This window comes from Heloderma suspectum, chromosome 12, assembly GCF_057233095.1.
Source record: "Heloderma suspectum isolate Gila_16-S chromosome 12, 16-S_ref, whole genome shotgun sequence".
In the NCBI taxonomy this organism is placed as follows: Eukaryota; Metazoa; Chordata; class Lepidosauria; order Squamata; family Helodermatidae; genus Heloderma; species Heloderma suspectum.
Window position 1 is genome coordinate 24836531 of NC_139469.1, and position 25920 is coordinate 24862450.

Sequence of the window (25920 nt, forward strand, 5' to 3'; positions counted from 1 at the left end):
AGCACTATCCTATCTCCCCTCAGTCTTCTCTTCTCAAGGCTAAACATGCCCAATTCTTTCAGTCTCTCCTCATAGGGCTTTGTTTTGCTTTGATGGCGATGTAAGATTGGAGGTGAACTCTCCAATCTATCCCTGCCCATATCCTAGGAAGCCTTCTTCAGCTTATCTTAGCACAGGAGAAGAGACAAAATATTTCATCTCCAGCTACATATTACAGTTGGAAGAAGTACAGCTGTGGAAGCTTGCAAATCACCCTAGAAACACTTCTTAACATAGCCCACAGGGCAGGTACCCCCCCCCCCCCCGTTAGATCACTGGGACGGCTCACAACTAACTTTGCATTGGATTGCATCTTTTATGGGCCGAAGACTCGTCAAACTTGAGACAGTCATCAAACATACTGTCCTGAAGAATCTTCTCTGCAAAGATTCTCTGCTTTCATCAACCTGGTGCCTTCCAGATGTTTTGAACACTTCCCATCATCCCCATCCTCCATTACCAATGGCCGATGGGCACTGTAGTCCAAAACAATGGCAGGAACCACGTTGGGAATGGCTGGGCTAGAGTGATCCCATCACCAGTGGCATTTTTCTCACTAACATGATGTATAGCAACATGGACATTGTCTTGAAATGCTCGGCTGTTTGGCCAACTTTATTCTCGTGAAGACTTGGGATGAATGCAAGAAATTATTTTAGGGCGCAATCCTATGTGCGATTAGATAGAAAAAAGTCCTACAACGCCCAGCATTCTCAGAATGCTGGGCATTGTAGGACTTTTTTCTGTCTAAACATGCATAGGATTGCACCCTTAGTTGGATTCAGCCGATGTCTCCAAATCCAAGCTTTTGGTGACAATCATGAACAAATGTATGGGGGCTTGGTACCTGGGGGACAGAGGCTGTACAGGTACCTACCCTGTAGGTACATCAGAAGCTGCTTTACACCAGGTCAGACACTTGGTGCATCTAGCCCAGTATTGTTTGCTCTGCCTGGCAGAGGATCTCAAGCCAAGAAGCTGTCTGCAGAAAAGCCCAGATCCAATCCCTAGAAGCTCCAATTTAACAGACCTCTCCAAGACCCTAGAGAGCCATTGCCAGCCAGAGTAGGAAGTACGGGGTTTAGATCAGGGGTGCAGAACCTCTTTCAGCTAGAGGGCCGCATTCCATTTGCAGCTCTTGGGGACTGCATTCTAGTGGTGGGAGGGGCCAAAGGCAAAGGAGCAGGATGAAAAATGCCAGCATATTGTAGCTCAAAGGTCTTCCTGCCAATAACTCAGCCTCAGGAGAGGCATTTCACAACCTTTTAGAATGGGGGGAAAACTGCACAAAAGCCAGGAAACCACCAAATGATCGGTGGTTGGGGGCCAGGCCAGGCATGGCCATCAGGGAACCCTGGAAGTCCAAATTGAGACCCAAGATGGGTTGGATTTGGCCTCCAGGCCTGAGTTCTCCATGCCTTTTTTAGATGGACCAAAAGCCTGACTTGGTGCAAAGCAGCTTTCTGTGTTCCAGTGGTGCCCAGTGCAGCGTGTGGCAGAATTACCTGCCCTGCAACAGAAGCTTGAAGAAGGCAAGTGCAGACCAGGGACTCATGGAGAGAGACAGCGGGCAGCCTCTTCCATGCATGGGTACTTAGGGGTCACGGGAGCCTTCCACTGATGAATCTCAGTCCCCCGCCACTGTCTGAGAACAATTCAGATAGTGTGTGAGGCTCCCCTGTATGTGTGTTTCAAGGAATACATCGACAGCAAGTCAGCCACTGGTCCGATGGGGACCAACAAAGTGCCGTCGGAGCCTGCGCATATGAAGCGCTTCGTGGACGGCATGTTGAAGGACATCCGGGCTTCCTACAGGTCTCGGGAGGAGCAGCTGGTTGCAGCCACTCGTGGCTACAAGAAACGCATGCAGAACCTAGTCAAGAGGCATGAAGGCCTGCTGATTGCATACAGGTAGGGGCAGAGACCGTCTTGGAAGGCGGCAATCCACGAAGCACCAGCAGTTAAATTCCAGAGGGTTTAGGGCTGAGGCTCAAGCCTTTGTGCAAGTGAACAACATAAGGAATGCTGTGTTGGATCAAACCAAAGGCCTATCTAGGCCTGCATTCTGTCCCTGCAGTGGCAAACCAGATGACCCAAGGGAAGCCCACAAGCAGACGTTGCACCATTTATGGCAGGGCTGGGAGGCTTGTGGCCTTCCAGATGTGTTGGCCTACAACTCCCATGATCCCTCACCATTGGCCATGCTGGCTGGGGCTGATGGGAGTTGTGGCTCTCCAGAGGTTTTGGCTTACGAGCTGCCCTCCCCTGGTCTGAAGGCGACATAAACATATCTTTGCAACCTGAGAATTTGCAATGATGCGACCACTCATCTGGGATCTGTCTCGTTGAAAAAAGTAAGACCCATGTCGGACAAAGCTGTGTGTATTTCATACTAAAAATAACCAGATCCTGCACCAAGAAAAGCTAGAATCTGCAGCCTTTATACATTTCATATATAAAGCAAATTTGCTTATATTTCCTTCATTTGCCTAGTTGATCCTGGCTGGTCCCAGGAGAAACGAAATGCACCTCTCTGCCTAACCGCTGGGGCCTTCCACTGGTTTTGGAAAGTTCAGTAGGTATTGTCCACAGATCTTCAAGCCGTCACATATTTAAGGGATATAAACTTTTTTTTAAATGGAAACCAAGATTCTCAGGTTGCACATTTCTGCATCCAATACCAGATTAATGTTTTTCCCCCCTGTACTTGTGCAGAATTGTAGAATGCACACCGTTCAGGGCTAGCACAGTTCTGCCTAGATCAGCCTTCCCCATCCTGGCACCTTCTAGAGTTTTTTGGGCAACAGCTCCCATCAGCCCCAACCAGCACAGCCAATGCCAAGGGATGATGGTAACTATTGTCTCCAAACATCTGGAAGGCACCAGGTTGGGGAAAGCTGGCTGAGATTAATGCTTCCCATTGGCAGCTAATTATTAAGAACTGCAGGTATTGCTGTGGATATGCTGTTAGTGAATCCACCTCCCTGCCACGCCTATGGGCTGATCAGTGAATCCACCTCCCTGCCACACCCACGAGCTGATCAGTGAATCCACCTCCCCGCCAAGTCTAAGGGCTGATCAGTGAATCCACCTCCCCGCCAAGTCTAAGGGCTGATCAGTGAATCCACCTCCCCGCCAAGTCTAAGGGCTGATCAGTGAATCCACCTCCCCGCCAAGTCTAAGGGCTGATCAGTGAATCCACCTCCCCGCCAAGTCTAAGGGCTGATCAGTGAATCCACCTCCCCGCCAAGTCTAAGGGCTGATCAGTGAATCCACCTCCCCGCCAAGTCTAAGGGCTGATCAGTGAATCCACCTCCCCGCCAAGTCTAAGGGCTGATCAGTGAATCCACCTCCCCGCCAAGTCTAAGGGCTGATCAGTGAATCCACCTCCCCGCCAAGTCTAAGGGCTGATCAGTGAATCCACCTCCCTGCCAAGCAAAATGGCTGATCAGTGAATCCACCTCCCTAAGCAAAAGGGCTGTTCGGTGAATCCACCTCCCCGCCAAGCGTAAGTGCTGCTCAGTGCATCCACCTCCCTACCAAGTCTAAGGGCTGATCCCTCCAGTTGGTTGACAGGATGCAGCGTGAACAGATCCGGTCGCAGGGCAGTAACGACATGGATCCGGGCCCAGCAGAACACCATTTCACCATCACAGATGCTGAGCTGTTGACAAGCACCTCTCAGGAGCTGAACCGGCTGCGGGAGGACAAAGCCAGCCTGGAGGGGCAGCTGCATGAACTACAGATGAAGGTGAAAGTGGCCGGATTGGTTTCCTTGTTGTGACCTGGATGGTGGGCCTTTCTAGTGGAGGATGCGGGCTGGGGCCAGAGTTGCCAAGAGGAGAATGAGCCCCCAAACAGAGGAGGGGCCACAGATCAGTGCTGGACAAAGGAATAAATCACAAGCTTCTGGCTGAGTGGGCTGCAGCCCCAGCCTGGGCCCTAGGTTGGCCATGTGTCCTCTTTTACAGAGGACCGTCCTCTATTTGAAAGGCTGTCTGGGCTAATCCTGGTTTAAAGATCAAGATCCATAAGAAGTGTTGCCCACCTAGTTAGCACCTGGAGAGCAGACAGGCCACCTGGTCACAGTCCTCCACACTATGGTGAGATGTACTATATTTCTAATTCTAACAATTGTTTTCAAATTTGCATCTATACATGTAAATTAGCATATACAAAGTTTGTGCAAATTGCTGTCCTCTTGTTTTGGTGATACATTCCCTCTTTCTTGGATATTCAGAAGTGGCCACCCTATTGGGCCATCACCGTTGGGCTTTCCGGAGTGGTCTCAACAGCCCTAAACATGGCAAAGGCATCCAGCTTGCACTTGTCCTCACCTTACTGCAGCCCAATCCATACAAGAGATTGTCTCCTCTTTCCCCACTTGTAGCAAGTCCCTGAGTCTTCTTAATTGCATAACAGGCATAAATCTAACACAAGAGCCCTGCTGGGTCAAACCACAAGTCCACCTAAGCCCAGTATTCTGTTTCCAACAATGGTCAGCCAAAAATATCTATGAAGCAAACATGTAGGGCATGAAGGCAATAGACCTCTCCCACTGCCACCCGAAACCCCTGCTATGCAGAGGTACACTGCCTCTGAAGGGAAAGGTTTTCATTTTAATATAGGGATGTCGGAGGAATCCGTCTGGGGGTTAGAGCTCACCAAGCATTCATCGGCTCCCCACCCCCCTGACTTCATCTTGCTTCCCCATGAGCTGGCCCAACTCAATCTACATTGAGTTGGACCAGCTTGAAGATTTTCTGTTTTTTTCCCGTAAACAGAAATTTTCAGATTGCAGCTGCAATTTGTGTAATTTGCGCAAATTTTGGCCACATCTGTGCAAATTTCAGTTGTAATCTGCTTAATTTGCACAAAGTTTGGCTGTGATTTGTGTAATTTGGGCAAATTACAGCTGCAATTTGCACAAATTACACAAATTATGGCCACAATTTGTGCAGATTTCTATTTATGAACAAAAAAACCCAAACAGTTCCTGGATTTCGGGGTAATCCTGCAGCTCGGCTCATGAATGCAAGCTGAGCGGGGCAGGCAGCATTCGGGCCCCCCAAAGGCCCCATTTTCAAATGATAGACATCCCTATATTAATATTTATTTACTACCCTTCAACCAGCGTTAGAGTTCTATTCAGCTACCCTGGTTGATAACCGTTCCCAGAGCTAGGCTCCAGAAATTCAGCTGGTGAAACTGTAATCAACCATCACATCCCTGCGTTGGAGAGTTTCACCTGTTGAATTTTATGTTACTGTTGAAGGCACAGGAGCCCTCCTGGAAGAGGTGGTGGCAGCAACTCTTTGGTTACCTGCAAAGACTATATATTCCATGGACAGTCCAAAATGGATCTCAAGACTTTCCTTCTTTCATTACTGGTCTTTTCATGAACTGGAATGGCCCTGGATTTCACTGCTCCATGGAAGGAAGGAAGGAAGGAAGGAAGGAAGGAAGGAAGGAAGGGGTGACCCAGAAGCAATTTTCTTGTCTGTTATATTATGTCAGTCGTATTTCCCAACACTGTGGTGAGTAGGGATGTATGAGAATTTTGTTCGCAAATGATGCAAAGATATCCCATTCACAAGCACGAATGTGAGCAGGAACGTAATTCTTGTGAAATTTTTGCAATTTCCCGAACTTGCATTCGTATTCAAAAGTGTGCACTTCCAAAAATGCACACTTGCGCAAATCCCCCTAAAATTTGCATTTTCAGGCATTAGCTTATGGTGGGAAATGCACATTTTTGGTTAGGGAAAATGCACATTTAGTGTATTTTTACCATTGGGAAACATTGTGCAGTTTTAAAAATGTGCATTTTCCCCCAATTGGAAAGAAAGAGATACATTCAGGAATGAAAATGAGGCAAAACGAGCTTCGAGGAAGAATTCGGAGAACCTCAACAAACTTGAACATTGCACGTTCGCCAACCCCTAGCGGTGAGGCCATCAGTGGTTCTTGCAAAGTGATGTTTTGCAAGAACCACCGAGGACTTTCAAGGAGACGTTTCAATCAAATCCACCATCTGCCATTATTTATCCATCTAACAAATTTGCCTTGCAGGTAAAGCTAAGTGAAAAGGCTGTCTCTGGGACATCACCCCCCCAGTGAGTACCATCTATTATTGGATGTGATCGTACAAGGCTATCTGAAAAACTTTTTGTCTCCCACAGGGTGACTAGATATAAAGAGGGAGACAGGAAGACCCCGCCCACCCCACACATTTAAGGGTTGTGTAGGAGAAAGAATTTCAGCAGGTGTAGCTTTGATCTTAGTTCTGCATGACAAGTGACACTGGGACACCCGTCTCTTCTTTTTTTTTTTTTTGCATCTGGTTATCCCAGGGCAGGGATCAGTAACTGGAGACCCTGGGGTCTCTGGACACCTCCCCCTTCTGCACACCACCACCCCTTTTTAAGTAATTCTGCAGAGACCTGGATATGCTGAAATACAGAAATGATCTTTTCCCTTTCTCTTAGCTTTTCAAGGGCTAACATGCCCTCTGGAGGGAGTGCTTGCTATTCCAAGCCACTTCTATATATGCAGAATAGAGCACAATGCATTCCACAGTTCATACCATCCTTTCTATACAGCTGGAAGAATTCCCCTGAACATCAAATGTGACCTATATTTTGCTTATGCAGTCCCGGGACAGACTAGAAAGAACTTTCCCACGGCTTGCCTGCATATTTCCACACAATTAGATCACCTATCCTCATGACTTAAGCCACTGCGGTGAAATAAGTGGATTTAACCATAAGCACAAAACAAGCATTAAAAAGGAATACATGCAAGGAGTGACATTCTGGGGGGCCCCATCCCGGCGTTTCTCACCAGACGAAGCCCACTGTTGTATAGAATGCTTGTGTGGTAACTGGGACTGCTAGCAGAGTTTTGTAGTTGTTCATCTGACCGTCTTTGGGGGAGACAAAGGGCTGGTTCCATTGGTCCAGCTACCTCAGTATTGTCTACACCAGCCTCCCCCAATCTGGTGCTCTTCAGAGGTGTTGGACTACAACCGCCATCCTCCCTAGAATGGCCATGGTTCTCTCCAGGGCTATATGGGAGTCTTTCCTAGTTCTACCTAGAGATGCTGGGTTTTGAACTTGGAACTTTCTGCATGCAAAACATGTGTTCTACCACTGAGCTACAACCTTTGGGCAAAGGTTGTCCTTAGTGGGAACCCGCCCTGAATGGATCCTCCTTCTCTTCCTCCTCCCCTCCCCTGCATTCACCCTCTTCGTCTGGGCCCAACTAGTATGGCTTCCAAGAAGGAGGGGGCAAGATGAGTGGAGGCTGCTGCTCTTTTTCTCCTTGGTCCTGCCACTGCCTGCTTGCTCACTGAGGTCACCTGCAATGGCAATGCCAGCAAGGAGCTGCAGCAGCAGGCCCCTTGCCTGGGTGTGGGCATCAGCAAGTGGCCAATCATGCCAACCCCTAACGCCAGCCTTGTGTTCCCAGGGTTGGAGGAACACAGAACCACAACGCAGAAGCTCAGAAACCGTTCACACTTCACACCAAGGTGCAGTAGGGAACCTCAGACCTGAGGGCCAAATCCAGCCCTCCTGGGGTTCCCCAGATGGCTACTGTCAGGAATGAGTCTGAGCGTGTAGAGATGGCTAGCAGAATGGGAACAGCCAGAACTGGGGGAGGCTCCCTCCCTAGTGAGCTCAGATATGGCAAGGCCTTCTTCTCAAGACCTTGGCACACAGCTGGCTCAGCCTGAGGGCCCCCCTCTCCTCCTCCATGAGAACGTAGGTCTCAGGGGACTGAGGGGCGTGACTTGAGGGATGGGAAAAGTTAGAGGCAGAGCTCAGATGCTCTTCCAGGTTGGCTATGCGTGATAGCCTACGTAGGAGGGAGCCACCATACGGGAGTCTGGCCAGGAAGTTCTTGTTTCTAACTGCGGATAACTTCTCTAACTTCTACTTCAGCTCATCTATTGGTATTCGTAATTGTGTGGAGTAGCTGTTTCCTTTGTAGCCTCAGAGTTTTCTAGAATTTGCATTTGTAAAGGACCTGGTCATTAACTAATAACGTAGTGAGCCTGAAGCCTGGTATCTTCGAGTGTGTTGATGACGAAGGAGCGTGACAGCTCGCCCCTTTTCCCTGACCATCAATGGTTTGGCAGTTTCCCAGCTTTTGTGCAGTTTTCCCCCATTCTGAAAGGTTAAATTGCCTCTCCTAAGGCTCAGATACTGGGAGGAAGAGCATGAAGCTATGCTATGCTGGTATTTTGTGTTGGTTTTTTGTTTGTTTGGGTCCCACCACTTTCACCTTCAGCCCCACCCCCTTTTTCGATGGCCCCACCCACCACTGGAATGCAGCCCCTGACAGCTTCTCCGAAACGGAATTCGGCCCTCTGGCTGAAAAAGTTACCCCCACGCCTGCAGCAAGGGCTCTGGGCAGGAGGTAGAGGGTGTGTGACTATACACACTGACCGTGCCACTGTGGCTCTTTTCTATTTCTTAGCGTGCTGGATGAGGCGGGCTGGGCCGAACTCAGAAGGCAGCTACGGGAATTCACTCATACCACCCAGGTAAAACGTGCCGATATCGTACAGCACGGATGACATCAATGTGAGCGGGTTTTGTGTGTATTCATTTTTTCCAAGTGTTGCCTCCTAGCAAATGAGCCTAGATCCCCAAAGGTCAGATTTTGGGCACCAAATTTAAAGTGAGCTCAAGTTAAGACTGCAGTACCTGCTCTTTTCTCCCCTTCGCATAATTGGCATACCTTGTCAATTATGAAAAGCACACACACATTTTCAAATCTCGCTTCCCCCTTAAAAATACATAAATATGTTCACATCAAGGGCGTACCTGGATGTGGACCTGGAGGGGATATTCTCCAGCCCAGAGTCCCCAAGGTCAATGGCTGGAACTGAAATTGGGAGGAAAGTACTGTTCTGTTGACCCAGCAGAAATAGACCAGTCTCCTAACATTTATACCAGGCCTGGCCAATCCAAAAGCTTCATGCTGTCAGCCAACTGGAAGCACCAATATTGCACACACTGACTCCATTCTGTGTCTGAAGAGGGCTCAGCATACATAGTCCAGGGTAGCTCACCAGGGCTGGGCCTAGGCAGCAGTCTGGAGGGAGTCAAGACCAAAGAGTAATCAGGATCAGATGACAAGCCAGGACTACAGAGCAAGACAAGAAAGCACAAGGCACCCCAGAGCTCAGGTAGACCATCTTGCTCAGGGAAGGCTCAGCTCCAACAGGAAGCCTTTTATATTCCTTCCCACCCAGCAGGATCCAATGGCCAGCCTGAGTGGGTGGAGCCAGTCCATGTCCAGAAGGTTCTTTGCTGCCATCTGCAGTTCAGTGAGTCACCACATGGGGCAGCCACATGCAGCCACTTTCTTGCGTGGCTGCAGTTATGTGTTTCACCACGTGGGCCGGTGGTCAGCCGTTCCTGATGTTAGGCTGGTTCCCCAGTTTCAGAAGGCGTGGTTTCCAGATCAAGCCCCTGCAACATTGCAGCAGGAGAGGACTGGGTGTGTTTTAGAGTGAAACACCATTTTTTAAATGTGTGCATTCCTCTGTAGTTGACCTGCCGTGTGATTTTTATATCTTATAAGTGGCCCTCTGAGCTAGGAAGGAGAGAAAGAGGGCACAACTCATTCCCACAAAGCAAAGCATCTCTTATTCCAGGCCTAGATATTGCCTTTTCCCATAGGAACCTGCATGCTTACTATTAAGATCTTTGGCTTTACAGTCAGCAGTGATATGGGACAGAGCCTTTTCAGTGGTGGCCCTGAGGCTGTGGAACTAGGGATGGGGGAGAATTTCTCCCCGAAACTTCGGGGGGCCGAGTGCCAACGCATTCGGTCCTCCGAAGGTTGTTCGGGGAGAAATTCTCCGCACCCCCCCCCGCTGGGATGGGACTTACCTTTCACGAATGTCCCTCCTGGCGGCAGGTCCCGGCGGCGGTTCGGCAGGTCTTCGTCAGGGGTGGGGGCGGCAGCCGGTCTTTTGACCGGCTGCTGCTGCCACCATTACAAGAAAAGTAAATAAACAACAACGCCCCTGCGATAGGCTACGTAACGATTAACGTAGCCTATCACGGCTAGATTTGCAAAGTCAGCCGTGATAGGCTATGTTAATTGTCACGTAGCCTATCACGGGTGACTTTGGGGAAAAAAAAAAGAAAGTGCGTACGGCTAATGGCGGCCCCCATAGGGAGCCGCCATTCACGTTCCTTATTTGGTCGCTGTAGTCTACGTAAAGATTACATAGACTACGGCGAAAATAAGGGCAATGCAAATAGCGTTGCCCTTGTTTTCGCCGTAGTCTACGTAAATCTTTACGTAGACTACAGGGACCAAATAAGGAACGCGAATGGCGGCTCCCTATGGGGGCCGCCATTTGCGTACGTGCTTTTTTTTTCAAAGTCACCTGTGATAGGCTACGTGACGATTAACGTAGCCTATCACGGCTGACTTTGCAGATCTAGCCGTGATAGGCTACGTTAATCATTACGTAGCCTATCACAGGGGCGTTTTTTTCTTTTGAAGTTCGCGGCTGGGGAGACGGGGCGCTTCTCCCCGGCCTGAATTTCGGCCGGGCGAGGCGGGAAGCCTCCCCCCCCCCGGCCTGAACTTCGGGGGGAGCAGCGAAGCGCCTCCCCCCCACCGCCAAGCAAGCTGCAAGACCAGGTAAGTGACTTTCGTGCATCCCTATGTGGAATTCCCTCCTGCTAGAGGCTCATATGGTCCCACCACTACAGGCGTTTTGCACTGCTCTTCCGTTGCTGGCCATGCTGGCTGGGAATGATGGGAATTGTAGTCCAACACACCTGGAAAGCACCAGCTCAGAGAAGGATGCTTTATATGTTGGAGTGGTTTTGCAGCTGCTGTGCTTATTTGCAGGTTATTCTACAGTCGGGTCAGGGAACCTGTGGCCATCCAGATGTTGTTGGACAGCATCTCCTATCATCCCTGACCATTGGCCATTTGGGCTGGGCCTGATGGGAGCTGTAGTCCAACATTATCTAGAGGTTCCCAACCATTTTAGTGATCAGATTCTACTGTTTAGTTGTTAACCTTATGAGCTACTTTGAAGGCCTACAGACAGAAAAGCGGCCTATAAATATCCGACCATCATCTTCCATCATTCCTGCCTCTCTGGTTGCCTTCCCACAACCTCAGGAGGACCTGGAAAGGGAGAGGAGCCAGCTACTAGCACGGGCGACTGTGGCAGAAGAGCAGGTTGCTGAGCTGCAGGAGTATGTGGATAAGCATCTTGTGAGGTGAGGCTGAAGTCCCTTTTTACCCACCAAAACCCCCCTTTGTGCTCCAGCAACTTCTTGTTTAATAATTATAATGACAACATTAACAATTATTTGTATAGCACTTTCAAGTATACAGAGAGCTCCCCATGCATTGTCTAGTTGTAATCCTTAAAACAACCCTGTAAGGTAGGCCAGAATTATTATCCCCTGTATTGCAGATGGAGGGGGGATGGAGGCTGAAAGAGATTGGCTTGCCTAAGGCCACCTAGTGAGATCAAGGCAGAGGTGAAATTAGAACTAAGGACTTCCTGATTTGATGCTTAGGGCACAACCCTATGCATGTTTAGACAGAAAAAAAGTCCTACAACTCCCAGCATGAGGGCATGCTGGGAACTGTAGGCTTTTTTTCCAGTCCGTGACACTACATCAGCGCTCTAGAGTTCTTTAAGGCTCCTTCTTGCTGGCTTTCCCCTCCTGTTGAGAAAACCAGTCTCAGGATCCGATCAAGTCCCACTTCCCTGCGCCTCCGAGACTGGCTTCGGCCAAGCACAGCAACAGACTGTGGGATTCAGGGGCGGCTGGGGGTCAACAAGGAGGCGAGTCTGTTCAGCAGCTGCCCTCGGGGTCGAGTTTCTCAGACTCGAGAAAGCCAGCCTGACGCAACTTCGACAGGGCTAGCCAGGCGCCTCTCCGTTCCTCAAGTCACCTGGTCCAGCTGGGCTGAAAAGGAGCAGCGCTCTCTCTCTCTCTGGGCATTGCATGGATGGTGCTGTGGCACAGCGGAGATCAGTCCAAGAGCTCCCTCTTCCCAAGAGCTGCTCAGGAATTAGGAAGGCAGAGGACGGTGCCTGGATCCTGCAGCCCAAGTCCCCAGTTTGCAGCCCCTGGTGCCTTACACTTTGGGAATATAAGGCACCAAGTTCAAGGGGGGGGGGGACTACAGACAGATGCAAACACCACAGTCTGGAATCTTCCTGGTTCTGATCTTGGAGAGCCAATGCCATTTTGCTGCCTGCTATATAGGCCAAGGCCCATCGTATTCCCTCAGTCTCTTTCTGCTAAGGAAAGACACATGTAGGTTTATTCCTCAGGCTGGTTTCCCACCATTTGCTCACCTTACAGCTCTTTTCTCTGCTTTAGGTATTGGCCCCCTCACCAGCTGGGCACCTGACAGGCCCTAACAAGGTAGGAGCGCAGCACCACCAGCTTCATGCTGCTTTTGTCGTCCTTGTGTTGCAGGTACAAGCAGGAGATCTTAAGACTGAGAAAACTCCTCGGAACAGACGGCCCTCGAGCATCTAGTGCCGGGACTTCAGGTGCCCCGGGGATTTCAAAACCCAAGAGGAATTTCAGCAATGAAATGTAATCTCGCGCTATGGGAGGAGTGTTCTTGTATCTTCAAGAGGACCGGCACCTTGGCCTGAACAGCAACTGGACTGCAACTTTTGGTATACTTCCATCCCCCCAGAGAGGATGCCAGGAAGCAGGAAGCTCAAAGAAGTCTTGCAGTAACTATTTTTGCTTTTATTTTTTTATCCTGCCCTTTCTCTCCAAGGAGCTCGCTCAGAGTGTCACACAACGTTGTTCTCCCCCCCTCCCTGCCATTTTATCCTCACAACAACCCTGTGAGGTAGGTTAGGATGAAAAACAGTGACTGGACCAAGTTCACCCACTGAACATTGTGGTGGAGCAAGGATTTGAACCCAGGTCTCAGACACTCAGTCCACAACACCAAATGAGCCTTTGAGCTCCAAATGCAAGCAGCTTGATTCTCTTTTAAATCCTGCACTCATCTTACTCAAAGCAACTTCCATGCATTTCTGAAGTTCTAACACTTACAACAAGCTCCAGTGTACGATTTGGTGGTCACAAGACAGCTTTTAAAAGGGATCCTGCGAGAAAACACTGTGTGGAATCTGCAGCTTAGCGAAACAAATGAGTGTGCGGCGTACAATTCAGCACCCTGAAGGCCACACATTTCTTTCTTCCTTTCTCAACCCACCACCTCCACGAGAACTAGATCTTAGTAGCCACTGCCCACTGTACCACGAATACAGATAAGTGAAACAACATGTATAGCAACAGCTCGATAAATAAAATATGTACCTGAAACCAAAACAAACAGATGTAGCTGTCCAATCATTAGGTAAAAGTTCTAGAGAATTTCCAGAATAGCAGGTGTCGGATTGGAGGAAGCCCAGATCACGTGATTCCTCCTGACAAATCATATTGCTTCTTCCTGCTTCCCTCCCACAGTGGAGCTTTAAGGGGCTGTTGAGCTCAGCGATGGAAAAAGGTGCATCCCGCCTTAACAGCTGCTGGAAAGAGCACTAGCTGCCTTGGCAAAGTGTATGTTTCTGAGCTGACCAATCGTTACACTGGGCTTCCCTCTGGTTTGTTCCGCTCAGCTTGACGTACAGTCCTGATATCATAGGCCCAGGCTCGGTTGAGACCTTCCCCGGCCACGTTGGTGGGTGTCCAACTGGGGAGAGGGAAACGTCCGGCGACCACGCAGGCCTCATCCGGAAGTTCCAGGAGCAGCTTTCTTTCCAGGAGCAGCAGCTGGGAAGGGCAGGGCAGAGGCTATGTTATTAAGAACGGGGCAGTGTGTGTGTGTGTGTGGGGGGTTATTCCTTGTTTTAAATTAAGGATTCATCCATCTGTAATGAAGATCAGCCACTGATTCTCTTCTATCCTCAGTCAGTTGAAGCTCAGAAAGGAGCCATTACTTTTAACTAGGGATGCTGGAGAAATTCAAGACGGACTAAATTGAGCTCGGATTTCTAACAATCCATCCTGCGGAATCCACTACGGAGCGACCCCCCCAGGCCGCGCAGAGTCTGATGATTTTTTTACTTTCCCGAAATGTACGCATAGAAATTTGTAGGAAAATATGTACGTTTCTGCTGAGGAAACACTGAATGGAATGGGGGACAATACGCTAAATGTTACGTATTGAGGAAAATTATGGAAATACAGAAGTATTTGCATATTTTTCTGCATGACAAAAAGTAATATTCGCATCCGTCTGTGGGCGAACAGTGAAACAAAAAGTGCCTGACAATCCGCGAAACACAGATGGAGCGGATTTTACAGAGTCTGTACATCCCTACTTTTAACTGGACTCACTTCCATGTCCTAAATTTTTCTTTTCATTCATTCATTTCATTTATTTAAAACGATTCTAGGCTGCCTTTAAGGGTAGTACCCTCTCAAGGCAGCATACAAGATAAAGACACAAAACTATACAAAAACAGATAGAAAAGCAATAAATAAATATTCAGTAAAATACTATAAAAACACATTACACCAGTAAAACTTGCAGCCCACAGGTTATGGGAAGGCCAGCGAAAACAGGTGGGTCTTCAGAGCTTTCCTGAAGACCTGCAAGGGCTTGACAAACCCTGGATGGAAGCTGATTCCAGTGGTGTGGGGCCAATACTGAAAAGGCCCTCTCCCTTGTACTCGCCAGCCTAACTGCCCTTGGTGGCGGGCAACTGGGAAGGGCCTCTGCTGATGACCTCAGAGGGTGGGGAGATGGATATGGGTAACTTGGGCCTCAAACCATTTAAGGGTTTAAAGGTTAAAGCCAGCACTTTAAATTGGGCTCAGAAATGCACTGGCAACCAGTGCAGCTGACGCAGTATTGGTGTCACATCAGCAGACTGCCAATATCTGGGCAACTATTTTTTAAAAAGTAATTAAGAAAAATTACATGAAAACTCTGGATTAAGTGGGGAAGATATTGAATAAATAATTTTGAACAGGAATGGGAGCCATTTAGGTGGTCTTGGAATGAGAAGGTATGATGAGTGGTAATCCATTTCATTTATTGTTTCATTGTTCAACGGTCCTTCATGTCAAAATGTCTTATCGTTATAAGGTATTTGATGGGTCTCAGTGCTTTTTAACATTTATAATAGGTTCTAGTGTGTTAAATGTCTAAAGAATAGTAATGTATCAATATTTGCAGTGATTTGTTTTGTAATCTGTTTAAAAATAATGTTTCTAAAAATACACATATTCCCTTGTACTCAGTGGACATTGCTTTTGAAAAGGGCACTCTACATTAGAGATGGGTGAGTTCCACCCACCCATTTTGATTTGGAATGGCCTCTTTCTTCCCAAGCCTTCCCCCACCCCGCCTCCCAGAGCATGTCCTGGGAATTGTAGTTTAGCAAGGCTACTGGGTCCTTCTAAGGCATCCTTCCCGAACCTGATGCCCTCCAGATATTTTGGACCAAGTCCCATTAGCCTAAGCCAACATGGCAAATGGTCAGGAATGCTAGGAGCTGTACTCCAAAATATCTGTAGGGCACCAGGCTGGGGAGAGCTGTTTTAAGGGCCCAGACACCCTGGCAAACTGCAAGTTCCAGTGGGGAACTTCCTGTTTTAGGCCTAAAGAAGGCCTGAGAATTGGTCCTGCCCTTTCACACCCGCCTACACATCCTGTCACTGATTCTGAAAGGGAAGTGGACGGGGGAGGCAGTTCAGAGCAGCCCAAGCTTATTTATGAGCCCAGCCAAAGCTCAAAAGGATTTTGGATCTCAGACTGTAAAATGCTCATATTTGCTACAGTGGAGACTCATTTCCACATTTCTCCAACTCCCCAAACTAGCAAAATCACTAGTCTGCTTCTGCCCAGGTGGAGGAGGAGGAGGAATAATAATAATATAATTATTATTATTATTATTATTATTATTATTTAACAACAACAACACACTCCACTCCAGAACCATTTTCCCTATCTCCTTCTCAAGGGAAAATGGCAGCGAATTGCTGATGGATCTTCCAGGAATAATGTAATGCCAAACCACCACTGGGCAAGGGCAAAACTTTATCATCAGGGGCCCATCCTGCAGGAAATAAATAGCAACGAGAATGCAACATCGTTCACTTTCAGGAAGGGTTTAATCCAAGCTTTGAAAGCAAACCTCAAAAACGAATAGCCCAGCTGCCCACATATCCATGCGATAGTCGTTTGGGGCCTAAAACAAAACAGCAACCAAGCTTTGTAGAGAGCTCTTGTCTGTTTGCCTGGAGACCATCACCAAGAATGACCAGGTGAGCAGTTATTTGCAAGCCTGGTTTAATTTGGGGGCTACTGTTCAAACACGTCCCATGGCGCTGAATATCCCCACCCATCTCTGTAGATTTATCTTAGCTGTGGGAATACCTGCCCCCTCCTACACCTCTCCCTGGAGAGACATTGTACTTACCACACTAGGTGCCAGGAACACAGTTACGTTCTTACAGTCTGACAGATTCACCTTTTTTATATATATAAAAAGGGAAACACAAACAGAAGAATGTGTTAGCCTAGCCCGGGGTGCAGAACCTCAGGCCCATGGGCTAAATCCTTCCCTCCAGGGTTCTCCAGATGGCCATGGCCCATTTCCTGGCCTCTTCGCTTTCCCCCCAATCATTTGGTCGTTTCCCAGCTTTTGCTTGGGGTTTCCCCCATTCCAAACGGTGGAAACGCCTCTCCTAAGGCTTCGTACCTGGCAGCAAGAGCTTTAAGCTAAAATATGCTGGTGTTTTTGGCCCCGCCCCATTTTGCCTTCAGCCCCGCCCACCGCTGAAACGCAGCCCCAGAGAGCTTCTCTGAAATGGAATTTGGCCCTCGGGCTAAAGGAGGTTCAGCACCCTGACCTAGCTCAATGCCTAAGCCCACAGGTTCACTCCCGAGCATCTGTAATGAACAGGATCTTGAGCAGGAAGGCAGGGGAAGAGCTTTCTCTGCCTGAGGCTCGCTGCCTCCTGCTGCTGCGGCGGAAACTGCCGGATAAATAGACCACTGACCTGACTCATTATAATGCAGCTTCATATAGGACTGCAGCCTCTCGGGATTCCTCTGGGGAGGGCCCAGAGTTCAGTGGCACAGCGCAGGCTTTGTATGCAGAAGACGCCTGCGTCCCTGGCATCTCCAGCGAAACGATGGATCTCTGATAGCAGGGCCATGAAAGGCTCTGCGGCTTTGGGGAGCTGCTGCCAGGTGGGAGCAGATGACCCTGGTCTAGGTGGACCTGTGGCCCGAATCCATATAAAACAGCTTCATGCGGACAGGTTTATGGCACCGGAGGAAGGTGGGGAGGAGACAGCTACAAGTAACTGCAGCTCTCCCCCTCCCAGCCTTTATGGGATCCAAGGCACCTCGTAAAATCGTACTGCTTAATTTGAGTTATGGCTGAGCCCGGGAACCTCTTTGCGCTGCTGAGCTTAGCCCAGCATTAGTTTTAGTGCAGGGAGGAAGTATTTAAAACGTACGTTGCCACCTGCAGGGTGCAGTCTTGGAAGAACTTTGCCACTTGATTCTGCCCATTGCAGAAACCGGCCCCGAGTTCCAGCTACCTGGAGGCACGCTTAAGCTGCAACACAGACCAGTGGACAACATGCGGCCTGCAGGCTGCATGTGGCCTCTGTGGCCCCCCAGTGCAGTGCCCACCATCCCCAGAAATTTGAGGGCACCCCCCAAATTAAAACAAAATATCTGGGGGGGGGGGGAATAAAATGCCATTTGGAACTGCTGCAGAGTGCCCCAAAGATCAAAATTAGGTTGTTTGCAAGCTAATTTTGGAGCTCCATAGCAGCTCTGGATGCTATTTTGTTTTGTTTGTTTTCCCTGTTTCAGGCATCAGCTGAAGGTACGTGGCCTGCGGGGGTAGGTCCAGGGAGCAAAAATGGCCCCGGACCTCCCAAAGTTGTCCTCCCATGATGTAGATGGACAACGCTCCATATCCACGGTGCTCTCTCTCTTTCTGCCTCAGTGACAAATACCTAAGGCCAATGCGTTTTTGTGCCCCCCTCGCTACACACGGGACCTCAATGCCATTTCATGGGAGCCTCTGTCTCACCTTCCAAAGATCTTCCCGATGGTAAGAAACCTTCCCGTAGCACCCAGCCTTCCAGGCGCGATAGCTGGACAGTCGCAACAGCCACGGATTGAGTTCGTAGCCAACCGCTGGCCTGAATCCTCGATTGTAAGCCTCCAGTACCTGGAAGCACAGCCAGAACATTATTTAGTGACTGGCTTTTTAAAAATTTATTTATTACAGTTCTATACTGCCCAAAGTCCAAAGCTCTCTTTCATTGTTCAGAATCAAAAGGAAGCTGCCTTATCGCAGGTCAAACTATTTGTCCAGGATTATTTACTCTGACTGGCAGAGGCTTTGCAGGATCTTCCCCGTCACTTTGCTCCGTAATCTTTTCTATAGGGTGATGTCAGGGACTGAACCTGGGACTTTCTGCATGGAAAGCAGATGCTTTGAGCTACGTGGCCCCTTTCATCTCTTCACTTTTAAGTGAACGCTAAAGGTGCTCTTATAAAGAAAATTCTGAAAAGTACATTAAAATCTTAATAATAAAACTAAGACACAGCAGAACAAAAACAATATAATCAGGGGGCTAAAAACAGAAGGCAAGCCCTTGCACAAACTAAGAAGTGTGTTGGACTAGGAGCCGGGAGATCCGGGTTCTAGTCCCCACTCGGCCATGGAAGCTCACTGGGTGACTTTGGGCCAGTCACAGACTCTCAGCCCAACCCACCTCACAGGGTTGTTGTTGTGAGGATAAAATCACAACACCCAGAGTGCAGGACACGGAATAATGGGCTCAAGTTACAGGAAGCCAGATTCCGGCTGAACATCAGGAAAAACTTCCTGAGTGTCAGAGCAATACGGCAATGGAACCAATTACCTGGGGAGGTGGTGGGCTCTCCCACACTGGAGGCCTTTAAGACGAGGCTGGACAGCCATTTGTCAGGGATGCTCTGACTTGGATTCCTGCATTGAGCAGGGGGTTGGACTCGATGGCCTTGTAGGCCCCTTCCAACCCTACTATTCTATGATTCTATGATTCTATGAAAATGGAGAGGAGGAGGATAATGTAAGCCGCCTTGGGTTCCTTGCAAGAGGAAAAAAGGCAGGGTATAAATGCAATAAATAAATAAATAAATAAATAAATTGCCGTGAGTGCCATTTTTGGTAGGAAGATGGGGTATCAATCAATCAATCAATCAAAGAAACAACGATCCAAGAGAGACAGGGCGAGGTGAATCTCACAGGGCAGGGAATTGCACAAACAGGGTGCCACAACATGCAAGGTCCTTTCCTTTAGTCCCACCAACTTCACTTCAGGTGGAAGTAGGACACGCAGTTCATACACGTGCCACCCTCCAGATGTATTGGACTACAATTTCCATCATGCCAGCCAGCATGGCCATTGAGCGGGGTGGCTGGGGGTGATGGGTGTTGTAGTCCAATACATGCAAAAGGTGCCAGATTGGGGAAGGCTGGTATGGTGGGAGGCAATCCTTAAGGTATCCTGTCCGTAAATCATTTAGGGTTTTACACGCCACAATCAGTCTTGAATTGTTTCTGGAAACAAATCGGCAGCCAATGAAAGTGGCACAGGAATGACAGAGATGCCATGGTCCCTAAACTATGTGATGTTTACTACCTGAAGCAATGGGAGGGGCAGGTCCAGTGAGAGAGCTTCCACCCATTCTCAGAGTTGGCACTGCAGCCCACGGGCTGAGGGCTGGCCAAGGTGCTGGAAGACGGACCAGTCTGTCTCAGCAGAAGAGCAGGTGCTTGTACTAGGTCAGATGGCTTGTGCACCTAGCTCAGCTGAATGGCAGAGGCTCTCTAGGGCTACAGGCAGAAAACCGTCTTCCCCATCACCTGTTCCCTGAAAAGCTTTTAACTGGAAACACCAGGGAGTGAACCTGGAACCCTCTGCACTGAGCTATGTACTGTCCTGTTCTTGTAGACAACCAGCTCAATGAGAATGGAGAAGGACGCTTCTCCATGTTTAGTTCTGACCTGTGATTGCGTTTCTCACATTGACCAGGTTTGCATGGTCACCGCAGCCCACTGTGGCTTATTTAAGCCATGGTGGGTTGCACTGCATGCTGGCCACCCTTATGAATATTCAAGCTGCAGCGGTTGGGCGCCGTGGTTTATCATGTCTTGAGAACCCAGTGAGGGCAGCTTATGCAAGGGTTAAACAACTCTCGCATAACCCATGGGCTGTTTTAGGGTTGTGCAAGGGTTGTTTAACCCTTGCATAAGCCAGCCTCATTGGGTTCGCACAACACAAGAAGCCACGGTGACTGCCCATTATGGCTTGAATATTCAAAAGGGTGGTCAGCATGCACTACAAACCACCGCCACTTAAATAAGCCACAGTGGGCTGCGGCGATGGTGAAAACCAGCCCATTGACTAAGAATTGTATGTAGTAGTTCCTCTTCAAGATTCTTCAGGAAAGTAGGCTTGATGAATAGCCCAGGTTTGATGGATCTTTCATTACCAAGAAGCAATTTCTTTGTGAACAGGTCCCTTGGAGGAAGGTAGGTGAGACTACTGCAGCCCTCTTCAACCCGGCATCCTCCAGATGTCTCAAAGGACTCTAACATCCATCATCCCCATTCAGTGTGGCCACTGGCCATACTGACTGAGGATGATGGGGGTTTGTAGTACAACACATGTGGAGGACCACCAATTGGGAAAGGGTGGACTACTGCATCTCTGCACTGGTAGCGACTTGGGAGTGCCCACAGCTCAGCAGTAGAGCCCATCCTTAGTATGTGGGAGGGCCGAGGTTCAATCCAGTCTAAAGGATCGGGTAGCAGCTGAAAGGTGTAAGGTTTTAATTCTCAACTTTAACGTTTTAGGGCACCATAGACGAATGGTCTATCTGTTTGCAAGTGGCATATTTGTAAACAGTTTCCATGTTTTTTTGGTGACTTCATTAAGATTGTCTTTACTTTGATTTATGAGCCAGTGTTAGCATTTGAGAAAATATTTGGATAGATCGAAAAGAGAGGGTTGAACCCAAAAGTGCCTTTCAGTCACGTAAGTCTTTCTGTGTGCAGAAATGCACATTTAGATCCAATTCAATCTATTATCTATTATAGTGCTATTTCTTTCAAGCCCCTCTGCCCCCACCCCTTGAAATACTGCAGTCAAGCCGCTCACTGTTCTTACTATTCTGCCGTCTCCTGACCCGAGATCTACCATCTTCCCAGAGCGTCCTTTCAGCAGCGACATCACATTCTCCACTTGCTCCGCACCTGCTGGGACATACGGCACCTGGATGAGAGAAGAGAAAGAAAATCAAGCTCTGAGTTGGGAGGGACCATAGAGCATCTGGACGTTGCAATCAATGATGGGACGGGCAACCTTTTTGGGACCTGGACACATTTGGTAATTTGAGCAACTGTCCTGGGCACCAGCACAAAATGGCTGCCGTGGGAGGCACGGCAAAGGACAAGTCTCCAGCCCAAATGACTGAGTATGAGGGAGAGATGGTGTCTGAGCCCCAACACATTAAACAACTCCTTTGAACCCACAGTTTTCAGCACCAACAAAAACCCATTTCTTGGCGATCCTAGCTGCTGGGAAGAAAATGTGTTTATTTTAAAAAATACGTGGGAGGAGTAAGTCACCTTGGTGGGTACCAAGAAAGGTGTCAGGGGTGCATTTGTGCCCATGGGCACCACGTTGACTACCCCTAGTTTATTGTGATGCGAACAAGCCCCCAATCTCGTATGTTTTCCCCTCCTTTCCTTCTCTCCTCATTTGGGGCTATGAGAAGGAAGTAAGAAGCTTTCACTTCTGCTTTAGATTAACAACAGCTTGTTGTGTTTAGGGATGTATGAAAGTGACTTACCTTTCGTGGATTATGTTGATGGTGGGGGGGGAGGCGCTCTGCGCCTCCCCCCTGGAATCCTGGCCAGCCGGCTGTGTTCCGCACGGATTCTGCGGAGCCGCTGGCCGGCTCCACCAGCAGCCGAACATCCGGCTGCTGGCTAGCAGGGACGCAAATGGCGGCGGCCGTAGCCGCCACCGTTTGCGTCCCTGTAGTCAGCCATGATAGGCTACGTAAGTCTTTACGTAGCCTATCACGTCTGACTTAAAAAAAAAAAAACATGTGCGTATGCAAATGGCGGCGGCTACAGCCACCGCCATTTGCGTTCCTTATTTTGGCCCGTCTTAGTCTACGTAAATATTTACGTAGACTAAGACGGCGAAAATAAGGGGAACGCAAATAGCGTAGCGGACACTATTTGCATTCCCCTTATTTTTGCCGTCTTAGTCTACGTAAATATTTACATAGACTAAGACGGGCCAAAATAAAGAACGCAAATGGTGGCGGCTGTAGCTGCCGCCATTTGCGTACACGCGTGTGTGTTTTTTTAAAAGTCAGACATGATAGGCTACGTAAAGATTTACGTAGCCTATCACGTTTTTTTTTTTTAACCTAGCCGTGATAGGCTATGTAAATCTTTATGTAGCCTATCACGTCTTTTGTTTGTTTGTTTGTTTTTGTTTTTTACATGGGAAATGGCGGCGGCGGCAGCTGGTCGGAAGACCGGCCGCCGCAGCCACCGCCACTGAACTGCTGCTGGAGCCGCTGCCACCTGGCCGATCCACCCCAGGTAAGTCTCGTCCCGGGGGGATCCGCGGGGGGGGGGGGGCAGGCCGTTCCGCCACAGATTTCGGGGGGCCAAATGCGCTGGCATTCGGCCTCCCCAAGATCCGTGGCGGAATTCTCTGACATCCCTAGTTGTGTTATCTGACTCTGACAAACTGTGGTTAATCTTGTCTCCTGTCTCATAATATATAGTTCTGTCCTCAGAGTTTCCAGCCCAATTCTATAATTCACGTGCCAATTAACTGTGCCATTCTCCCCTTAAGAGTCCTGCCAAATCGTCTGCAGTGTACCTGTAATTGCAAAGGCACTTTGCGGAATCCTGGCATGAGAATTCCAGCCCACACAACGTAGGCAGTCAAACCAGTGCTTGCTGCAATCTGCAAGAGGCCCCAGCCATCCACACTCCGTCCCTGCAACTCAGCCGCCAGCTCTTCTGCATCCTCAGGATCCATGTCTGCAAGGCAAAAAGGGTTTGCAAATCAAAGGGAAGCAAGCAGTGTGGAAAAGCAAACCAAGGCGGGGATTTCCTCCTAATGCAAATACTAGTTTCCTCCTTCCCTGCAAAAGTTTCAGAAGAGGGGTTTTCTTCAGGACTGCAGCAGGGGAGGAAAGGATTAAATTCCCATTTCATGACTGCTGTGATCCTGGTAATTATCCAACCCCACCCCACCCCCTACAACCCACACCAATCCTTTTCTCTAATTTAGAGGTGGTTCTGAAAACCTTAAAAAACACTCCCCCACCCCTGCCAGACCTGTAATTTGGTATCTATGATATTAAGCACTTGTAGGAACAGCAGCTGCGAGGCTTCCCCCCTCAACTTGACACAAAGGTAAACAACAATCAAACCACAATCCACTTAGTTCCTTATCAGCTCCCCCACATATCAAACTCACAACCCCAAATAATACCTTCAGAACAAATAAAAGCCCCAAGCTATCTTCAGTTTACAGGATGAAAACTCAAGACAGCTAACAACATAACGTTGTGCATGCTTACTGCTTGTGGGTTCCTGGTCGACAGCTGGTTGGCCACTGTGCGAACAAAATGCTGGACTAGACGGACCCTTAGTCTGATCCAGCAGGGCTCTTCTTATGTTCTTCCTCAGAAGTAAAACACATTGAGTTCAATGTGGCTTACTCCCAGGCAAGTGAGCATAGGACTGAAATCTGCCTTAGTTATCCAGTGACACCGTTTTAGGGATGTCAGAGAATTCCGCCATGGACTGAAATGGGATTGAATTGCACAGAATCCTCCGCGGAACGGCGCCACGAGGTCCTGCGGAGCCAGCAGTCATGCGGCTTTTTTTTGGTCATCTGCACAGAGTCGCGAAATTTTCGTAAATAAAAACGCAAGGTAGTATATTCCGATAATAAATACGTAAGTTAAAAAAAAAAAAGAATTGTGCTCACCGCATTTGTGGGTTTTCTTTTTCAATTGAAATCCTCAGTCTCAGTTTACTTTCAGCCAAAACACTTCCTCTTCCTCCTCGGGGCTTCCCAAAACAAGGCTGCCCTAGGTGTGCCTGAGCAATGCACTCTTTGTTTAAAGCAAGCTGTTTGAAAGAAAGAAAGAAAGAAAGAAAGAAAGAACCTTTTAAAATGACCGTGCTGGTCTGGAGCCCTGCACGAGGTATTATTCCCCCTGCTAGGCTTTCTATTTCTACATCCAGCCTTGTTGGTGACATGGTGAGGCTAAAATGGAGAGAACCAACTCTGTGCATGTCTACTCAGAAGCAAGTCTTACTGAGTTCAATGCGACTTACTCCTACACGTCAGCACCCCACTTGCCCCCAGCTCAGCTTTGTATTTCCACATCCAGCTCATTATCAAACCTCCCGTTAGTTATCTCACTGGGGGCCTTTTGGCTGGCCTCTAACCACTACACCACACTTCTGTTATGAAACTCATGAAAAAGAGACAGTATAATGGAAAGTTCTTTCTGAAGCAGTCACACTTCACTTGTACAAATGCAGCATGAAGGGAAAGATCAGCAACCTTCTCTTTGTTTGAATTAAAAAGCACACTCTGAACATGCTCAGGGAATGGACAAAATGAGGAATAAACATACCAGGGAATATGAAGAACTATATTCTTCCATTATGTGTGTGTGTATGGGGGGGGGAATCTCCCTCAATCCAGCTGTTCCCTGGAAACCACCCCCCCATTCACCCAAGGGTCTTCTGAGATAACTAACAGGTCTGATAATGGACTGGCTGTGGAAATACAAAGCTGAGCAGAGAGGAGAACCAACTCTGTGCATGTCTACTCAGAAGCAAGTCTTACTGAGTTCAATGCGACTTACTCCTACACATGTCAGCACCCCACTTGCCCCCAGCTCAGCTTTGTATTTCCACATCCAGCTCATTATCAAACCTCCCGTTAGTTATCTCAGAAGACCCTTGGGTGAATGGGGGGGGGGGGTTTCCCAGGGAACAGCTGGATGGAGGGAGATTACACACACGCGTGCGCGCGAAATGCAGGAACACTCAACTTTTGAGAGACTCTGTGGTGCAGTGGTGAGAATGCCAAGCTAGGACCTGGGAGCCCCAAGTCTGAATCTCCGTTCAGCCGTGTTGCTCACTGGGTGACCTGGCGCTGGCCACTCTGTCTCTCTCAGCCTAACCTACCTGTTTTGAGGCGGGGGAAGAGCCATGCTGGATCAGACCAAGAGCCCACCTAGTCCAGCATTTTGTTCACATCAGCCGACCAGCTGCCTGTAGGAAGCCCACAGGAAGGGCATGAGCGCCATAGCACCTCCTGCCCATGTCCCCCAAAAACTAGTGTGTTTATTTGTTGCATTTATACCCCGCTTTTTTTCCTCTTGCAAGGAACCCAAGGCGGCTTGCATTATCCTCCTCCTCACTACTTTATCCTCACAACAACGACCCCGTGAGGTGGGCTGGGCTGAGAGCCAGTGACCGGCCCAAAGTCACCCAGGGAGCTTCCGTGGCCGAGCGGGACTAGAACCCGGCTCCCCCGGCTCCCGGTCCAGCGCTCTCGCCGCTACACCACGCTGGCTCTAGCGTACAGAGGCGCGCTGCCTCGGATACCGGAGGTGGCGTGGAGGCGTCGGGGCTACGAGCGCCTTCCCCTCCAAGCACTCGCCTAGCCCCTTTCTAAAGCCATCCGCGCCGGGGGCCATCGCCGCACCCGCACGAGAGCCAGCGTGGGGCGAAGGTCGGAGGACCGGCCTGGG

General features: G+C 49.0%; 2 protein-coding genes across 3 annotated transcripts in view; one reads left to right on the forward strand and one right to left on the reverse strand.

The window, feature by feature from the left end:
• CCDC78 (coiled-coil domain containing 78) overlaps positions 1-13394 on the forward strand; it is a 26466-nt gene extending 13072 nt beyond the window's left edge. Inside the window, exons 10-15 of the mRNA XM_084818810.1 lie at positions 1736-1950; positions 3616-3790; positions 6112-6155; positions 8521-8587; positions 11203-11303; positions 12525-13394. Of these exons, the coding sequence (XP_084674936.1) occupies positions 1736-1950; positions 3616-3790; positions 6112-6155; positions 8521-8587; positions 11203-11303; positions 12525-12651 (729 nt within the window). The 3' untranslated portion in view covers positions 12652-13394. The remainder of the gene's footprint in view (positions 1-1735; positions 1951-3615; positions 3791-6111; positions 6156-8520; positions 8588-11202; positions 11304-12524) is intronic.
• ANTKMT (adenine nucleotide translocase lysine methyltransferase) lies at positions 11248-24176 on the reverse strand. Of its 2 annotated transcripts, none has more exons than XM_084818818.1 (6): positions 24135-24176; positions 23013-23176; positions 21273-21377; positions 18140-18280; positions 16505-16555; positions 11248-13847 (listed from the first exon to the last, which is right to left on the reverse strand). In XM_084818818.1, the coding sequence occupies exons 2-6, from the start codon at positions 23172-23174 to the stop codon at positions 13659-13661; spliced, it is 648 nt and encodes a 215-aa protein (XP_084674944.1). In that variant the 5' UTR covers positions 23175-23176; positions 24135-24176; the 3' UTR covers positions 11248-13658. The 2 variants fall into 2 exon arrangements, with proteins under 2 accessions (XP_084674944.1, XP_084674943.1); XM_084818817.1 differs by having other exon boundaries at positions 11345-13847; positions 21264-21377.
• Between the last annotated feature and the right edge of the window lie 1744 nt (positions 24177-25920).

Coding starts and splice junctions, on each gene's coding strand:
- ANTKMT (XM_084818817.1), bottom strand. CDS start 23,174: ATGGATCCTGAGGATGCAGAAGAGCTGGCGGCTGAGTTGCAGGGACGG. Junction 21,378..23,012: donor AAGTGCCTTTGCAATTACAG/GTACACTGCAGA, acceptor TCTCTCATCCAG/GTGCCGTATGTCCCAGCAGG. Junction 16,556..18,139: donor ATCGGGAAGATCTTTGGAAG/GTGAGACAGAGG, acceptor TATATAAAAAAG/GTGAATCTGTCAGACTGTAA.